Here is a 19,666-nt window from a genome sequence, read left to right on the forward strand (position 1 = left end):
TTTGAGCAACCTGATCCAGTGGAAGGTGTCCCTGCCCTTGGCAGAAGGACTGGAACTGGATGGTCTTTAAGGTCCTTTTTGACTCAAACCATTCTGTGATTCTATTATGTTTCATTATCAAACGCATTTTAACAATGAAAAAAACAACTCAGTGCCAGAGTTCACACTAAGTGCAACTCTGTCCATGGGACTGTTCACATATTGGGGGTATTCTTGATAGCTATGTCACAAACTATCTATGTTGAAAGGAAACGGAGATTTAGGAAGCATCTGTGTGTATGTATGTGTGTCCATATGTGTGCACCATGTGTCACTGGTTTGCTCTGCAAGCAGAAAAAGGTCTTAAAATGATGATGCATTTGCTCTTACCACATGCATAGCTGACATTAAGGTATTTTGTCACTCCAGGTAGGCACGGACTTCCAAACTCCCGGCTAGTGACAATAATTTTGCACCTCTGTTTCCCGTAACACCTTTTCGATAAAACTTCTAGTGCCACGTAAGACAAACAGTCTGAAAGAAAAATACGTACAGTAAATACACATCACTGGTCTTATCAGAAATAATAGCTGCTGCATGCATGACTATAAATACAAATCTGCTGCTGATTTCAGGCATATGTTTGCCTAAGCAGGATGTCAGAATGACATATTAGGATTTGTTAATGCAAGGAAGTCAGTGTGCAGTGAAAAGGTGAACTTGCAGCAAGCTAACTACCTCATGCTGACTTCCAGGTGCATGATCTGGTTGCAGTAAGCCTCATGTCAACATCCAAACGAGGTGCCCGGTGTAGGTCACCTGTGTTACCCTCATGATGACTTGGAAAAAACAATCACATCCTAATTCCTCTCCACCTATTCCATCTCAAGAGGAGTGTGGAGATAAAGGGAGATGCAATGCTGTTTGCAGGCCTCTCACCCTGTGTTATTGAGATGATTTGACTGGATGCCTAATTTCAGCTCAAGTCAGGCAAGATCAATTTTTGTGTGCCACAACAACAAGGGGTACAGTGAAGTCTGCTGTGTTAAAGGTAGCTTTTAATTTATTATGCTTGTTGCTAGTAAGAGCCATTCTGCCATGGTAAAGAGGTCAAAATAAGCTCAATGTTTAACTAGGGAAATATATGGCTTCTTCCTCCCCTTCCAAATTTCAGGCTGTTCTAATAACGCTGCCACCACAAGCCAAGTTTGTGTGCCCAAAGCAACCTCAATGCCATATCCACTGCACTGCCTTCATGCCCTAATTACATGAGGTAACCTGCATAATTTTCAAAACCTGACTTTGCGTAGATGAAGAGAATCCAGACTGCTGAACCAATCCCTGTGGACTGGGGGCAAGCACGCACCATCTCTAATCTCTTGCTAATCTCTACACCTGAGGCTGGGACTTCTTTATTCAAGACTTACAACTTCTACCACAATTTAGAAAAGAATAAAACTCGATTAGCAGGATTTTGCACCGAAGCACGGCACGATTTGAGTGGGAAAGTTTGTGTGTCAGGCATAGTTTTAAAAATCTGCTTTAACAAAAGAATGTCTTTACATGTGATTAAATTATCAGCATACACATGTGCTAAACTCCAAGCCACAACGAAAAATACCCCTCAGCTTTGGTTTCTAAACAGAAAGTATGCAGAAAGAACGTCTGGAGTACATAATACATTTCTGCAGCTGTCTGCTTCCAGTCAGCATCACCTCACATATTTTGTCACTTTCTATGGATGGTAGGTGTTTCTTACTCTAGTCTTCCGAGGTAGAGACATTCTAGAGATCTGGAAACATATTTGGGCATTAAATCAGTCCTTCTTCCTATAATAAAACCCAAGACAAGGACAACAACTTGTTACCTTCCAACTGCTGAGCCTCATTTGTGCCTCTTTAGAGAAAGGAGAAACAGTGCTTGCAGTGAGACTCCAAAGGTTTCTCAAATCAGTCTTGCTTGGAAACAAAGGGGATGTTTGAGACTGGAGTTCTTGACAAAGAATATTGACTCTTAATATGTGAAAATGGGGCAGATTTGTGATTTTTAGAGTTATTACCCTGACGTCAGCACTAAACAAATCATATAATTGAGTGCAGCCACTGGGGGATACTGGGCTGATTTCTTTGTTTGGCAAAGGAATCACAGGTTACCTTTTGACATGGACTTTTTGGGAAAGCAGTTCTTCATCTTTTCAGAGACCTAAATCCAAATGCCTGTGTGTCCTCGGATGCTACTGAGCAGGCAGGGAAGGCTGACCTAAAACACCGGGCAGCTGTTTTAGTCTCCCACCTTGGCAATTTTAGATAAGTAAGGATAAGTATGGGTGGACACTTTATGCAGCTAAGTAGCTTATTTTTGACAAGTATGAAAACAACTGAAGAGTCAGGAGGAATTATCAGATGATTCATAAACAAATGGGTTGCAGGCAAAACAGCAATCTGACAAACTGAATTTTCTACAAAATTTCCTACCCTTCGAGCTATTCACAGAGTCTAAAGGAACAGGAAGCTGTTGCGCTGATGGTTTTCTACAAATTCAGTGATACAGTGAATACATGTTTCATTTTGCCTTCAGTAGATGTTTGCTCATGTTTTTGTGGGAGTTAATAACTGCTTATCAGTTATATTCATGTTAGATTTGGCTCCTCTACCTGAGGAGCCAGTCGTCATATACCTGCGGGCTCTTGGCAGGCCAGTTTTTGGAGAACTTCCCAAGGTTTGCCTGGTGTCACAGGTGAGTAAATGCAAACCAAGGCTGGCTTGCTTTTGCAGGATTACACAGATGTTAACTGGAAAGACCTATAATAAAAGCCTCCCATTTAACATCTTTCGTGGTTTAACAAGATTTTGGCCTTCAGTGATTCAGTCAAAAATTGTTCAAATTTTTTCTCTCTGGTTTATATGCGTCCTTGCTACGTCCTCACCAGCCATCCCCACAATTACGATGCCAGCTGACCAACGATTTCAGCTTGAAGGAATTCTGTGTACTTGGTACCAAAGGTCACTTTTTCAACATCTACATCTTCCATCTGTACAATCTCCCACAAGCAGACATTGCAGAAGTGCACCTACACTGAAGTCAGAGGAATCAGTGTGTGCTGAAGGAATGCACAAGCTTACTTCAACCAGACTTGCTTGGGGTCTAACAGCAATCCAGCTACAGTGATGAATTGCTCACACGAGGAACGACTCATCCGTCTTATGATCAAACACCTTACTGCAGTGTCTGAATGAGGAGACGATTCATTCAGTGCTGCATTTTGAGTAAACACACCCACTGAACAGTTCTGAAGAAATCACAAATCAGGAGATGAACATAAATATGCCACGTGTTTTCTTTCTGAATAGCTAAGTAATGTTTGAGCTACACAAATGTCTATGAGGCTGCTGAAACCATATGTTTAAAATAAACTTCCTCTTGAAAGGCACTTTCCTGGCATGGTAGAAGGCTGTCGGCATCCACCAGCAGTAGCAGAAAAGGCAGCAATGTGTGGCTGGGAAAACACTCCATTCTTCACGCCTTTCTCCCAAAGTTGCCTGCTACACACTGAGACTGTTGGTGGATCTTTTGAAACGGACACTTATATGGATGGCATGGAGATACGGGTGTCAAGAAGAGGTTCTTAATGCAGTAATAAACTATCAAATCTGACTGCAGCTATTTAACACTTAGAGGAGAAAGCCTTGTTTTTGGAGGAAAGGCTCTTTCAGTTCCCTAATTAGCTTTGTTTAGGAAAGTTTTGGCATGCAAATGACATGCCATAAATCATGCAGGCTTTAATGAGAAGCAATTTGTCTTCTGGTTTTCTTAAAGCTTCCCTCAATTCAGACAAGAGGAGCTTTCCCTCCCTTTCTTTCCACCCTGCCACACAAGACCTGCAGGTGATGGAGCAGCCAGAGCTGGCCTAAGCGTCTTGTGCCAAGCTCTGGCAATAGCATCCTGTCACACCCTCTCCCAACATTATGAATTGCCATTTTCTCCCACACTATGCACAGGGAGAGCCTCAAGACATGGTGGGCAGGGGATGTGTCTCCAATGTAGATCCGCATGGCATAAAAAGTTATGTGCTGATGAAGGACCTGGGCACCCGAAAAAGAAATGCTTCCACAATTTGTCACTCCAATACTGGAGCCCAGCTGCCCCTTGTTTTGATCCCAAACTGCTGGCTTACAGTGCTTTAAGCCTTCTGGGCTGTGCCTACCCACAAAAGAATAAGGAGCTTGCTTTTAAAATCAATTGAAAGCAAACATTTCACACTACCAAATTGGGATGGCTTGTGCTTTGTGGAGCCCAAATATCAGCTCTAGGGATAAGAACTGACAAGGGGAAACTATGGACTTCAGAGCAAGCTAAGGTTGCAGACTCCTAAAGAAAGTTACCATAATAATATGGTAATTTATGCAAGAGCATGGCACACAGTCTTGTCTATGCATCAGAAAAAGGCCATTTGAACCGCTGATTCTAGGAAAACCACACAAAATTATCAGCAGCACTTATGAAAAGTGTGGCTAGCACTTTATGTTCCAGGTCCAAGTATTGTTGTTAAAGGCAGTATGATGTGCTAAAAATACCACTTATTGCCAGCACAGGCCATTCCTTAGAAGTGAATACAGCACCGAAGCTTTCTGAAAAGCTGCATCCTCTCCCTCTCACTGCAGTGCTTGTTGTGAGGCCCTTGTAGCCTGCATGAGATTAGCCCATTCCCTGGTTTTGTCTACAAGCTGCTCTGAGTCAGAATTCAGTCTGTAAGCATTTTGCACAAAAAAATCCACTTGGTCTTTCTCTCCTCCTTGCACGTGCACACACACAGAGTGGGGGATCCATATGCCAGCTCAAACACCAAGGGCAAGAGACAAGTTGAGCTCCTCACTCACTGATGGCAACGGGAACCAGACACTCATTGCTTTGTTTTGCACCATCTGGATCTGCACAACCACAGGCAGGAGATCCTTGGCTTATTTTAGACTTGAGTGCAGTGTACTTTTCCAAACAGGTCAAAAATCTAAGCTACAAAAAATTATATCCAAGAAAATCCCGAAATTGCTAGTAAAGAAAACACTAATGGATGGAGTGACATGCGACTCAGTGTGCTTCAAGCAACTTCAAACAGCTACTCAGCAAAACGTGACCTTCCCTGTTGTCTCAGCAGAAAGCTGACTGGATTCTAAAAATGGTGGGTGCTTTTTTATTCCCTTCATACAATCGCTTCTCATCCTGCCACTGCTTTGAACACCTTTTCTTTTTGGGGAGCTTCATCTGGACAAGATTTATTGGGGCCAGCAGATACAATGGCTCCTACTGGCATCTTTTGGGGCCCAAAACACTTACTAAGCTTTCCAGTTTGCTCAAGCTGACACGGACAAGGAACTTTTCATATCTGATGTTTGCACATGGAGAGAACTGACTTAAGGATTTTCACGGTGGAAACAAAACTGAAAAAATTTATCCTTACTTTTGCACCGTAAAATTCAGTTGACTGTCTCCCACACATGAAGTGGCGAGGCACCAGAGGCAGAAGATGAAAAGGGAGATGTGAACCTACCCCATGACGCTGAGTGCTGGTCCTGCTACAGAACAGTGCCTCTGCATCTACCCTGCTCACACCATTCCTCTTGCCTTCACATCTGGGGCACATTTGCTCTTTCACAGTGTCCCTGTAAGGGGTCCTATGCTGTGTAAATAGAATAACTGCTCTGTAGCCTGAGGTTTCTTCCATTCAGGAGCCTGCCACTAGCATGACAGCCCATAGGCTGGTGTTTGAAATCAGCCCCATCAGCAAGCAAATATATGCTGAACAGATGATGCTCAGGAATGGAAGGGCATACTGAAGTGATACTTGCAGTTTACAAAGGACTTAGTCACCTTCTCTGTAGCAGCTCTGGGCTGCAAGCTCTTGCTTCTTCCCCCAGCAGAGGACCGGGCTCAGTGTTTCTGTTCATTGACTAAGTGCTCCTTCAAGTGCCTATACCAGCATTTCCTAAACTTTGCCGCTTACACGGTTTGTGTTTTACGGCACCTAGAAGTTAGCATGAATCTAATAACTTCACCATGTAAACACTTTCATATGTGCCTATGGCCATTTGTACCCTTACTCCACTTTATATCTGCTCTCAAGAGACTTGTGCAAGGGACTGGCTCACACTAGGAACAGTATACAACTCCTAGCAAGAGAAAGAAACCAAAAGCTTTTCAATCACTGTTAGTTAATTAGAGATGCAGGCCCTTCGAGTTGTCCACAACGCTCATTAAAAAAAAAAAAAAAAAGAGAAAAGAAAAAGGAATCATATAGACTCACAAAATACTGTTATATAACAAAATCATGACACCTTGCTGGGCTGGATTTTGGAAATCTCTCTTGCCTGGCTAACACCCCCTCTTCTTAGGTGAATGCTATTTCACTGAAAAGATGGAATTAAGCCCAGCCCCAGGATATACCATGGTGCAAACTGTGATGAGAGTGCCTGAATTCTCTACCTCCTTTCTCAACCTCCCAAACTGGGAACAGGTAAAAGAGAGGGCTGTGCTGGAAAGGACCCTATCTTCCAGTAATGAATATAGGCAGTTCAGGGCTCTGCTGGTCATTAGTGCTCGAGGAAGTGCACATCAACCAAAGCACAATGCACATCCAGGTGAAATTCCTGGGAAGGACATTTTAGTGTTCTAACTTGCAAGTTGCAGCTAGAGGCGACCTACTACTAAGCCTTCTTTCAAGTACTTTCATGTATTAACAAGAGTAATTTATGATTTGAAAAGTGTTTGTTGATCTGCATCTTCCTTGTACTTTCTATGGCAACCTGTTCTGGCACAGCTTTTAACTTTTTCTGGCCAATAAATTTTCTCTTTCCTCATGCACATGTTAGCACAAATATAAAAAAGGTAACATGTCAGAAAAGGCAACAACGCACAGGAATCAATGGCTACAGTTTTCTGCTTTGGTGCGGGACACAATAGGTTCCTCTAAGCAGGACCATTTGCTACAAAACTACACCCAAAAACGTTTTAGTTTTCTTGTGACCTTTTTAATAATCTTAGTAAAACAGGGAAGTTAAGTTTCTGTAATTTCAGTAGAGTCTTAACAGTGCTAGTCATTAGAACAGCTTCAGAAGCAGGACAGTGCTTGGGTACTTTTTATTTTCCTGCAAAGATCCAGAGATCTTATAATGGAAATAACTCCCAGTGCTTCAATTCACCCTGCTACTTACGGTAGGAGTTTACTTTGCAGAATAAACTTTTCCTGAAGGCAAAATATCCTAAAATGCCTGGAGACAAATTTTATGCGCTGTTCTTTAAAGTGGGTAGTGGTGACCACTCAGTGGAATGAGTGGTCCTGATGACAAGTCAGAGAGCAGGATCAGAGACATGTAAAAATACCGTATTTCAGTTTGATGGTGAAAGTGATAAAAAACAGGAAAAATGTTTTACCGTGGTTTTATATGGAAATTTCATATTCTTTGACAAATCCTCCCCCCTCCCCAAGCCACACTGAATAAAATTAGTTGTTCTAAGTGCAGCTTTTGTTTCTGGTCATTTAAAAAAAACAACAAAACAAGAGACATCTAGAAATGAAAAGTGCAAGTTACATGTGTAATTATGTATAAGCCTTGGGACTGAAGTAGTGCTGTCCTATCAACCGGTGTACAGGGTAAAGAGTTTCTTGTAGTTCAAGCTCTTCTGCAGATTCAAATCTTCTCCTTATCTGAATCAGAAAAGGGACCTGAATGTAGGTTTCCCATAACCCATTCTGTGTGGGCTTTTTGGTTGGCATTTTCTGGTGCTAAAGTTGTTCCACTGCCCAGTGTAAGCAAGACTTAATCAGACCAGAGAACAACTCTCCTGTAAAGGCTTTATCTAGCAGGGATGACACGATGCCATCAGTCTTCTTCATCCTCTATACTGAAAATGCCACCTAAGTTACCTTTCTAAACTGGCTCAGAATACCAGTTCCAACGGGAGGCAGTCATGTTACATGTTACAATCAGGATCCTACAAGTGCTTCGAGGCCACAGGTATTACCAATATCAGAGATGGATTTATATACTTTATTTCCTGCATGAGGAAGTGCCTTTATGCTAAGGAACTGCTGAGTTTTCCTGTGCTCCCTTTGAAGCAAATCTCTGAAAATCTTTTAGCTGATTTGACAGATTATTCACAGAATAATAGTAATTCAGCATACATCTGTCTCAGTCCAAAGCTGTTGTTTGTCATTAATAAAGAACAGATTTCAATTTGCAGCCAATACATTTTTAATAATATGCATACAAATAAATAGAAAGATTGGCTCGCAGACAAGTGGCTTTTAAGACCAATTATCAATATCTTCTTGATGTTCAGAGATGCTTCTTAGAGATTTTGCTTGTAGCATGTTTCTTAGGAGTAAGGTTCAGCCTTTGCAAAAGTTTGGCATCAGTCTTGTAAGTCCTTCCCTGTATGGTTTTAAGGGATGTGAACAGCACACATACCTTGTGCTAGCTGCCTCCATGGCATGAAAATCTATCTTCTTACCTTCAGTGTCAACCAAAAGACATAGTATTCATACAAGCATCAAGGACCCTCACAACTGCACATTACTATACATTTAGATATTTAGTGATAAAAAGTCAGTCATAAGTCATTAATCATACACCAGCTGAGACTATACAGTGAAATCAATGACTGGTTATTGATGTAGACCATACAACTACTTATGATACTTTCGGTTCTTTTACCTATTTAAAGTGAACGGTCTGTGTCCGAAAGCGTCCACAGTCGGAGCAAGGGACATCCTATATATATATGGACATCCCCATATATATATAGGGATGCATCTGTACTAATGAGAGGGCATGTTTCAGGCACTGCAACACAGCACTCCACTCTGATAAGTCTGGTCCCTGCACTTGTTTGGCCTGAGGCCAATAGCATCCTCTCAACAACTCCCCATCATAGTTCAGGAGCTAGCACAGGCCAGGAAGCAGCCTCAAGAGGCAGTTTGCATGTAGTCATCCTACTTTGGAGGATAAAGTACTACATAGATAGGATGTTCCTGCCTGCTGGACTTGGTTCCAGAGAGAAACCCCAGGCACGTTTCATTTTCTAGTATACTGCCATAGTCTGGTCATACAACAGCATCTAAAGCAATGGACCCTGACCTATGGATTCTATCCTTACAGTGGGCATTTAAGGCAAGGTAGAGCTGGAAGAAACAGAGATCAAAGAAGAAGGTTACATTAAGACAAGGTATGTTAACACTTTGTTTGCCTAATAATTGTCAGAAGTCAGAGCAAGAAGAGAGGCAAACCCCTGATACTTAGTATACATCACCTAAATTCAACACAGCCAACAGAACTAGACTTTTTGATGTTAATCATACTAAGGACTGATTAACAATGTGGAAGCCTATTGCTTTGCTGCATTTCTTACTTTATAGCTCTCCATCATACTAGCCAATTTGTGTGAGTTTCAGAAATAATCTCTCTTGTATTTCAATCACTGGCACTTTCAAAATGCCATTGCTCTTGCACCTGAAGTTTTCTCCCCATTCATTTCCCCTCTTCTCTGTGCACCTGCTTCAAAAAGGTCTATCAACAGTTTAAAAACATACCAAAGGGGGGAACGCGCTCCACTTCTGTCGAGCAGATGTTTTTCTCCTCGTGTGCCCATCTGCCATAGGTGGCAGAGTAGATGATAAGGAACTTGGACTCCTGACAGTGGAGTTTCAGTTCCTGGTTTTCACATGCCGATTTGGTTTTGTATTCAGCTAAAATAGAAACAAATAACAATATGGTAGCATAACACAATTTTCTCAGCTGGACTGTAAATAGCAAATAGCAGCATGACAGAAAATAGCTTTTCTGCAAGTTCTATTGTGAGTGATGTGTGGTTCAATGACAACCAGAGACAAAGCCAATAGCAAAGCAGAGCGTTCCCTCCAACTGAACTATTCCTACATGACTATCTAAAGCCTCCAACTCCTGCTTGAAATGAATTAAAAAGTTAACTTTCGCCAATCTTCTCTCCCAGTGGAACAGTCTCGCCACTTCCCACCCAACTGCCTGGCCTGCTTTCTACTGCTGCTCAGTAGGAGAAACCTCGTCTTTTCCTTTTGTCTCTCCATGGGACAATGTTGCATTCTACGCCTACTTCTACACCTTCCTGAGCGCTGAGAGCCTCCATCCATTCATCAGTCATGGGGATGGCTGGCATCACCCAGTGCTACCACGTGCAGCACTGAGTGAGGCTGAAGAATGCGAGGCACAAAGGCACGGGGATGGGCTACGTACCCAGACCCAGACAGTGTTCTCAGCTATATTTGCATGGCTTCACCAAGGTCAGTGGTTTTCTCCAGGCGTGACTATCCAGTTCGGGCTCATTTGAAAGTTTTGCTGACAAAGCAATGTGAATCAGGAGCCTGAGAAAAATACACCCCCTCTCTTCCTCAGCTGGCACTGGCACATTGGCAGTACTTTCAGCATAGAAGTGGGGAAGCCAGTAAAATTGTCTTCCAGATAGCATGATATACCCCTTCTAGAGAACTGGTTAAAACCTGCTACCTGGCCAAGGAGGTCTCTTGCTGGCCTAAGCAGTTGCAGTTGCTCTGCTTGCAGCATTTTACTGCTTAAGTCTTCCTGGTCTAGGCATGGTGGCACATCTTTTTTACTGCAGATAAAGCCAGAGAGAAGAGTTTATTTTGCTCTATTTTTTTTTCTGTCCTTCAAAAATGTGAAAACAGGAAAAAGAGGTCCCTGAGCTGAGCAGGAGAGAAGGGAAACCTCATTGTTACTGAGTGGTATCCCTGTAAATGGAGTGGGAGCGTTGGTGTTAGAGGAACTGCAGAGAGAGCAACCTCCTAGCTATCTGATAAAGAAAACATTATTGTTTCATTTAGAACAGGATAGATTAAAAAAATGGGTTAATGTTCTTAGTAATAGTTCAGGCTCTTCCATTTGAGCTCATCAGCAGTCACAAGTTTAAGTCTAAAAAGAATGATTTGTAAAAACTCTTGACCTGCTGCAGGTTGTTACTTCTGCAGAAGCACCTGCCATACCATACACTCATGAGGATCATGCCAAAAAAACAGTGTCTCTGACCCAAGGGGCTGAGAGCCTGATGCTGAACTCTGTGTCTGTACACCTGTGCTCCATGGTTGCTGGAGAGGCTGTGGAAGTACAGGCAACTGAGACAAACCTGCAAGTAGTGTACGTCACGGCTAAGAATACAACAGAGACCTCTGCAAATACGCGGTGACAATATTTCCAATAGATGAAAAACTAAAGGGTTCAGACAATTGCTTAAGTGCCCACTTGAAGGCAAGGGGACTGTGAACTATACATGAAGTTATATTCAAATGATGACCTGAGTAAGGGTGATTTCCACAGCGAAGCCTAACAATATTGGTATCTTACCCCCAAATATAAATTTCCTGTCACATGAAATCATGTAATTTGCATAGGAACTGGACTATTCCTCAATTCTGAAGGCAGTACTTGCTGTTAAATACACTTCTGACCAGCTTTTGTAAAATTCAGATCACAGGGAACATTGTATATTCAAAGTAGCTCATTTCCAGTGGGAAAAATATTAAGCACCTCATAAAAGTAACAAAGAGGATTCCAGTCCACTTCTGATTAGTAAAAAGAGACATCTAATTACACAGACACAGCTATGATATCCATCTATTAGTAATGCAGTAATTTTTTATACTATTAAGATAATAAAACAGATAATTAAAATTTTAAATTTCATACTTTTTTTTTTCTGCCCGATGGCTGGCCCAGTAAATCTCCATGGGAGTTCATGTATCAGCACTTTGCCAAAGGTAACATCTGCCTACTCCATTCCCATATCTCTGCTCTGACTTAAATACTCTGCATAAACTGGCCCTTTAGCTTGCTTGCCACACCTGTTCCTATTCCTCTAATGACGTCTATCTTAGTGCTCTGATTAAAGAAAATCTCTTTTGTGCTATCACCTTTAGTTGTGGATGATATCTCTGAGTTGGCTGCTGAACCTACCCATAAATCATCATTGAACTATTTTCTTTGGGACTCATTTCAGCCAAAATAGTGATTAGCTGCCAAAAAAAGCTGAGCCCTTGGGCTACTGGGGCTTGTTCTCATATACAATAGCAACAAGAAAAATAATTAAAAAAACCCAATAAATGAAACCTCATGATGATTTTCCTAATCTTCCTTATGCTTTTCTTATGTTTACAAAGTGCATTGTTTTCTAGGAAAGATTTGTCCCTTTACATACCAACGTCAATTACCTGCATAGAATACAGGTGATTCTCAATGGATTTCTGTAATAAAGTTAGCCACGTCTGTGTGTTCTCCAGCTGCTCTTCTAGAAATGGGAGGCAGCAACAGAGAATCTTTCAAAACTTTGGCCCTACCTGCTTAATCATTGATACCTTCTTCATCATTTGGATCCTTATCCCAGGCATCTGTTTTTGCTGTTTAGCTTTATCTTTCTTTATCTTTCTAATAGGACATTAACATTGCCATAATTTTAAAAGTAATTTCCAAATAATTTTTCCTTTCTAGTCTGATGTTTGACATCTGACTCTGCCAAACTACAGTGGTCATTAGGCAGCAAGCGCACTGAAGTTGCAAACACAATGGAGAGCTAAGGTAAAGTAGCAAAAAGCTATTAATCCAAGAGTCTCAAAGCTTCACATGGATTTATGCAAAGCTTTGTGCAGTGGCATTTAAACCAAAACAAACAACAAAACACACACAAAACCACATTTGCCTGATGTGGATTACTTACTAGGTTTGCATTTAAAGGAGACAAGAAGGAATTTAGTGGTCCCTGGACACAGATCAGGTCCAAAAACACGACTATTGACAAGCAGTTGGCAGGATCTCAGGTTCTGGCATTCATCCAGTACTTTCTAGAACAACAGGCACAACGGACAGGCTTGAAAACAAGGTATGAAGCTATACAGCAATGAGAACACATAGTTGTACTTTGTTCTATAGAGGAGAGAAATAATTTCTTCATAACTGACTATAAACATTTAAGAAACATCTGCATCATTGGATTTAGGCCACATCTCTACCGGTCTTTGAGTTATGGCCAAGTTTATAGAAACACATTCATCACAGTGATGCTCATGGCAACTTAGGATGTTACCAATTTGCTATTCACACTTTTCCCTTTGCCTCCTCCCAGGTAGGCCAGATCTTACTGTGTGCCACCACAGCCTCAGTCATACCCAAAACTCCTGGCAGAGCCCAGAGCAAGTGGGAATGTGCTTAGCCTCCAGCCTCTTCACTGATGTGCTCAATGTACTCATGCACTTCTCATAGCATTTACGGAACAGCAATGCCCAGATGAAGTATGGTAACTCAAAAAGATGTCTTTTTAAGCATTTCATCTCGATCCACTTAAGTCCATCTGATCATGCTCTGTAATACCTTCACTTGAAAGAGTTCTAACTGACTTGGTGTGACCTCTAGCTATAAGCCTTATGTAGGACCTCCTGCTTAAGAGGCACTTACTTCTGGCTTGCAGTTACACACATTATCAGGTATTTACTTGCCTTGCCATTTGCAATTCCAGAATTAGTTTTATTGTATAGCACAGATATGTCTGTCTATCCTAAGCCTGCTTGTTCTCTTTTGTTTTTTTCTTTTTAATGTCCTTGTAAGGCCATATCTACCCCAGATTTTTAGGTCCAGCAATACACCATGGTTCTTACCATGCTGCGTCACTGGCACTGGCAACAGTAGGAGAAAACCAGAAAAAGTCAGAAGTCTTATATATAAAAGGGTCACGTGGACCCTCTTAAGTTCAGCAAAAGGACTCAGTTGTTCTAGTGCTCACGTTCCTGTTACCACTTCATCAGTGGCTTCAGAGCTGTAGCTACAGAAAATATGAAGGCATTGCCCAAGACAAGTCTGAGTCTAGTTTTTAACCCAGTCACAAGCCAAAGCACCTAAACCCCCTCAGTTTAAATACAGCAGTGTACTTATGAAACTCCTATTCACCTTCAAAGCCCAGTTTAGAGAGGGCTTTCTATACATTAATTTTTAATGGTCTGTGGTGTTGTGCCCAGGATTCTGGGTAGCTAAAATAACAGCAGGCTGTGATAAGGAGAGCATTGTCTCTGGGTCACCTCCTTCTTTACAGGAGTAACTCTAAGATTTCATTCTCTAATAGTTTTAGGTACTCCTATAAAATCTATGGAAATTCTTGCCTTGTTTCTCATCAGAAGGGGTCTCAGCCATAGCAAGAAGCCAAATCCCAAATTTACCACTGTGACAGCACAAGCTATACTCTTGTTTTCAGGCTGAGAAAGTTGGCAGTGGCTGGATCTCTCCTGTCATCCCTGGAAGCCATCCCTCTCAGGCACAAATTATACACATTGGCAGCACATTGCAGTGATCCCATAAAACTCTTGCCTTTTTGTTCCTGTTGGTAGAAGAAGACGACTTGCATCCAACACTTCAAGCATTAAGTGCACTCTCAAGAGTTTAAAAGGGAAGAAAAAACACAGCAGACTTAATTTTATCAGTCAATTCTTCTTTTACAGAGTTGCAAGTCAAACAAACAACTCCTTAGTTGGGATTGTTCTGGAACACGCCAGTGAAACAGAGCTACATCTTTAGCAAGTGGAGATGCTGTACCCTACTGAGTCACCTTCTGTTTGCACCTGAGCTGAATCATCTCCTGTGCATCTGTCTGTATGTTCTCCTACTTAATGCAAACAGCAGTCGCATTTTCTATCATGTTGCTGTGCAAAATCATGCAACCACAAAAGCAAGCAATGATACTCGTAATGACACAGCACTGAGCTGCTAGTATCTTGAGACAGATCTAATTTTGCAGTAATCCTTTTAATAGGTCACTGTAAAAAATGCCTGTTATGCTTCCTCCCATCTGCAGGGCAGCATCATGCCCAATTATGCAGACTGCAGATGCGGTTCCAAAGGGAAAGGAAGAGGGATGAGATCACTGGTGCTCTTTTCTAAGAAATCAGTTTACAGGATGTGCCTCTTCTCCTTGACAGAACCGGAACTCCCTAAGATACATAGCATTTGTATCTCTCATGTTTGTCAAAATGCTTTCATGACTTTGATCAGTGGCGGTGCCTGAATGATGATGATAGTTTACACAACATTTATCCCATGCTGTGTTTATTACACTCAAGGGAAAAAACTGGCCATGAAGACCTCACAAAGGCACACAGAAGCCCAAAGTAACCATTGGTGTCACTTCACTGTAGTCAGTAAAATGACATCAAGGATGCATCTGGCCTTTTGGTTTTGGTGGAGAGATGTACTTTCACATGGCCCATAGGTCATATTTGGAATGTCTTCACAAGCTGCAGTACAGCATGGGTAAGCCACTCTTATAAAACTGCCCTAATATTGTTTCTGGAGGCAGGATATTACCACTAAATTGCTCTTTAAAACTCTTCATCTCACTAGTGGTAGGAACAGACAGTCCCTCTGGTCAAGAAGTAATGCTCGGCTGCAAGCGCAAATGTTGCAAGCTTCATCAAAGCTTCTGTAATTTACAACAGCTTCACCAACAGAACATATTCAGATTCCACTGACTACTCATTTTTGCAATGATTTACTGAATTTGGCCTAACACTGGGCATTTTCACTATTATGAAACAAGCCTTTGACAGCAGTGTAAGTCAAACCTTCTAAGCCCTGTTACAAAAGTTTCCACAGCAGAAAGTAATACTTTACAAAGTAGAAATCATATTTACTTAAGCGAGACCAGTAAATAAACCATAGGATATTACTGATACAAATCATGTATTCATGGAAATATAGATATCTGCAGAAGTGCTTAGGGCCTGCTGTTTAGCTGGCAAGATGCCTTTTCAGTGAGTGAAGACAGGCATGCAACTAGCCAGACACCAACCATAATGCCATCTTTTTTAGTGCATTTATAATCCAGCTCTGTCCAATGTTTGTATCCTCTCCTGGGGACAAGGAGGGCCTGTGGGATGAATTAAGGCTGATCTGCTTTATTTGTCATGACCAGCCCTTGATTAGAAGGGAATTTATCATCTTAGGGAACTTTGAAAATTAGGTTTCCAAAGCAAGGCTCATCAACATAGAAGAAAGTCTACAAAGCTTTCACAATCCTATGGTAATATCCTGTTGGCCAGACGAATCCTTTCAGTTTTAATACTTTTGATGGTAAACTGATATAGACACAACATAATTTCAATCAATGTTGTAAACATTTGTTGTCGAGCATAGCTCACCACATGGAAAGTGTCAAAAACATTCTATGCATTAAGAACCTTATCAACACGCGATACCTGCAAAGAGGTGGGTGCCACACAGTTTATGGGTTCTGCCATCCTGGTTTCAGGTTCCTGAGTACTACACATGTGGTGGTCTTGCCCGTAAAATGCTGACTGAACACTTATTGTTGAATGCCGAGGACAGTGCAGACTCAAATGTTCCCCATCGCAGGCATAGGCAGTATGATTTTGCAGAAGTTTGGTTAGGTAACCTAGAAAATATTCAGCTCTGTTACAACTAGTACAGGAAATGACTCGTTAGATAATAAGAAAACCACAATCAGTCTCTGGAAAGGGCATTGTAGTCAAGGTTATACGTATGGCCTGCTGCCATACCACATGGTTCTGTGAATGGGTCAACCTTTACATGCTAGTAACACTCAGGACTGCAAAACAAGAGGTGGCGTGGCAGTGAGTCAGAGTCCCTGCCAGCTCTCCAGCAGTGGCACTAGGTCAGAGATATCATTTCACTGACAATAAATGGCCTCAGTCCCTCGCTAACAATCCCAAGGTGTTTTTGCTAAAATTGGTTTTGCAGGCTAGACTCTTGTATTCCAGCCGCTAAGGTACTCCTTATACCTTGTCTTAAACTGATGCTCTGCAGTTCTGGGCTCCTAGGCAGTTGTATTTCACACAAGTGATAATTGAAATTATTCCCTCTGTATCATTGTATCAGATGCTAGGGTAACAGAGGAAAGGTGGTCCATGAGTGCAGGACACCACAGGTGCTAGAATAAACCCAGAAGTAAGATATACAGAAGTTTTTGTTTGCTAGAGAGTTTGTCGGTGTTACCAGAAGAGAGAGGCAGGATCTCTATGCAGCTCTTCACCTGTACCACCCATTTGCATCTTCTAATAATTAAGTCCATGAGCAGAAGAGCTAAAGACAGCTATTTTTCTGGTTTGTATTTCATCATGTATTGTCTCATTAACCAAGATTTCTGTTATTACCATGGATAGTTATAAATTTAATCTCCTACTGCCCTTCTCTCTGTTCTGCAGAATACTTTAATGAAAACCTGCAGACTGCCTATCTTTGACCATTACAAATTAGTGCTCGTGATGGGAAATTATTAGGGGTAATTTAATTCAAAGACTTCCCTCACCTAAGCTTTGATATCTCTACCACTCTGTCACAATTGATTGAAAACTATCTTTAAGCAGAAAAGGTTTGTGGATGAAGAAGAGTGAAGAAGAGTCATGAGGGACAGAAGAGACAAAGGATGCAAAAGACCAGTCTACAACCAACCCTCATCCACAAAAACATGGAAATTAGGCCCCAAACCACTTTTTCCCCCCATGAGTTTTATGACAATCCAATATACTACAAGCAAAGCAAATTTGTGTTCTAATTCTTATACTACTAGCCAAACTTTTAATTAACATGCATACAATAATTTATTTGAATAGCTTCTTTATTCTTATAAATCAAATTCTATATAATTCTCTCTAAAATCAACTCCCAACTTCCCAACTCTCAAGTTCATCCACGTTCTTGTCAAAAAACCTAAACTTTTTCAAACCCAACACATTAAGCAATGAGAAAGCATTAAGAGCTTTTGCTGATTTGAGAAGAGGTTTGTAGAAGTTTTAAAACTGAGACCATGATTACATAAGTATCTTTTTAATATAAAAAAATATAATTTTCCTATCTTTGCCTCTTTTCCAAACATATCATTAGGCCAATTAAATACAAAGGCTAACATCTCCTCAGAAGTCTTGCTTACCCCATTGTGGTGACAGCAACATTATTACTGTTAAATAAAATGGAGGGAACAAACATATTTTCTTGTTTTATTGGCTGGATCAAAACTAACATAACAAGGCTTTTGTATCATTGAAACAAAAACTAATTTCGCAAAGAAAATACTGAAAAGGAGTTTGTTCATGGCATTTAACTTTGACACTTCTTGCCCTTTTTAAACTTTTCACCAGAGAGGTTTAAAAAGGTTTTTAAATAGAAACTTAAGTATTCCAAGTAAGTGATATGAAAATAGAATACTTCAGCTCTCTGGCATCTTTCCCATCTCCAGCTGTGTGACTGGATAGGAAAATTCATCTCCCCTATCAGTTACTAAGTCTAGAGAAAGGAGAAGCCTGCTCCACTATTGTCTTTGCTGTTCCTGATCAAGAGCCCAGGAGAGGACAGGAGTCGGCTAAATACATCTTCCAGGACAGCAGAGATGTAGGTGAGTTCCTCACCTCATTGAACTCATTCAGAGCACTGCGACTAAGATCAAGACAGAGAGAATTTCATGCCCTGTATTTGCGGTCTAATTCTCAAGGACACCAACCCAGCACAAATCCCCATGGCTGTTCAGAGGTTAAAAAAATCCCAACAAACCCATCCCTACGGTTTTTGTGTAATTGAGATCACAAATAATTGAGCATTCCTGCCAGAGCCACTCCTGTCAGCCTGCTCCTGAAAGGTGCTGAGTATTGCCAGGAAAATGGGCCGATTGCCCAATTGCACCCAGGCGACTTTGCTACGGTCTGACACTGTAAAGGGGCCTCCAGTGGTATCTGCTGCCGCTGGATGCCTTTGACAGTGCCATCACAGTATAAAGGGCCACAGTGTAAAAGTGTATTCAGCCCAACATGAGTTGTGGGCACTCAACACCTTGAAAGATTTAGCCCGATATTTGTAATCATTTCAATTCTCCAGGTTTTAAGTTACTCAGAGCCAAGAGTGCTGTATACAAAACTGCCCAGTATTCCCTAAAGAGTATCAGCTATGTTGTGATTTGGATGAGTTCCCTGGCATCTTAACTGCCACTTTGATCCTGCAAATTCCTAGTTCAGCTTCTAAGCACCTTGCTCCAACAATTGCAACTATTCAATCCTTTAAAAAAATGCTTTTAAAAAACTTGCTCTGATTCTGTATGAAAAATACGGTTTACTTATAAAAATAGTGTTAGATGGACTGGTGGAAATAAGACATCACACTCTCCAGTCTTCCAAGGGGCATTTAAAGTGACTCTGCTATTAAAATCCTTCTGTATTTGCACACAATAAAGGATAAAAATAGTAATGGAAATTGGCTGAAACCTAATGTTCTCTGATAAGAGAAGTGGTGACGTACTAGTATCCAAATTGCTCGTCTCACATGGCAGACCACATAAAACCTGTATTTTTTATTACTAAATACACAGACTACATAGACGCAGGTGGAGCAGTCAGCCCTTTGTGAAGAATGGTGCTGGCTGGGCAGCTTAAAGCCCAAGATGAGAAAGAATTTGCACTCAAAAAGTCGTGATTTCCTCTTGTTCTTCCCTGAAAAACTCCTGCTTCTCTCCTCTCCTTATGCTGCTTCTCTTCACATACCGGGTGACTGCCAGCCCTGTGCACGGTAAGGGAATAAAGTCTTCTCAGCATTTGCCACCTCTTGTCTTGGTCCCAGAGTGGTGCTCGCACAGGAGGGAGCAGTTTCCA

The 19,666-nt window shown here is 41.4% G+C and overlaps 1 protein-coding gene across 1 annotated transcript in view; it reads right to left on the bottom strand.

Moving 5' to 3' along the window:
• The window catches only part of EVA1C (eva-1 homolog C), a 39,183-nt gene that overhangs the window by 6,938 nt on the left and 12,579 nt on the right, over positions 1 to 19,666 (bottom strand). Inside the window, exons 2-5 of the mRNA XM_054065088.1 lie at positions 16,250 to 16,446; positions 12,730 to 12,853; positions 9,563 to 9,718; positions 370 to 513 (exon numbers count right to left, since the gene is read on the bottom strand). Coding sequence (XP_053921063.1) covers positions 370 to 513; positions 9,563 to 9,718; positions 12,730 to 12,853; positions 16,250 to 16,446 — 621 coding nt within the window. The remainder of the gene's footprint in view (positions 1 to 369; positions 514 to 9,562; positions 9,719 to 12,729; positions 12,854 to 16,249; positions 16,447 to 19,666) is intronic.

This window comes from Cuculus canorus, chromosome 1 (genome assembly GCF_017976375.1).
Source record: "Cuculus canorus isolate bCucCan1 chromosome 1, bCucCan1.pri, whole genome shotgun sequence".
Taxonomy (NCBI): Eukaryota; Metazoa; Chordata; class Aves; order Cuculiformes; family Cuculidae; genus Cuculus; species Cuculus canorus.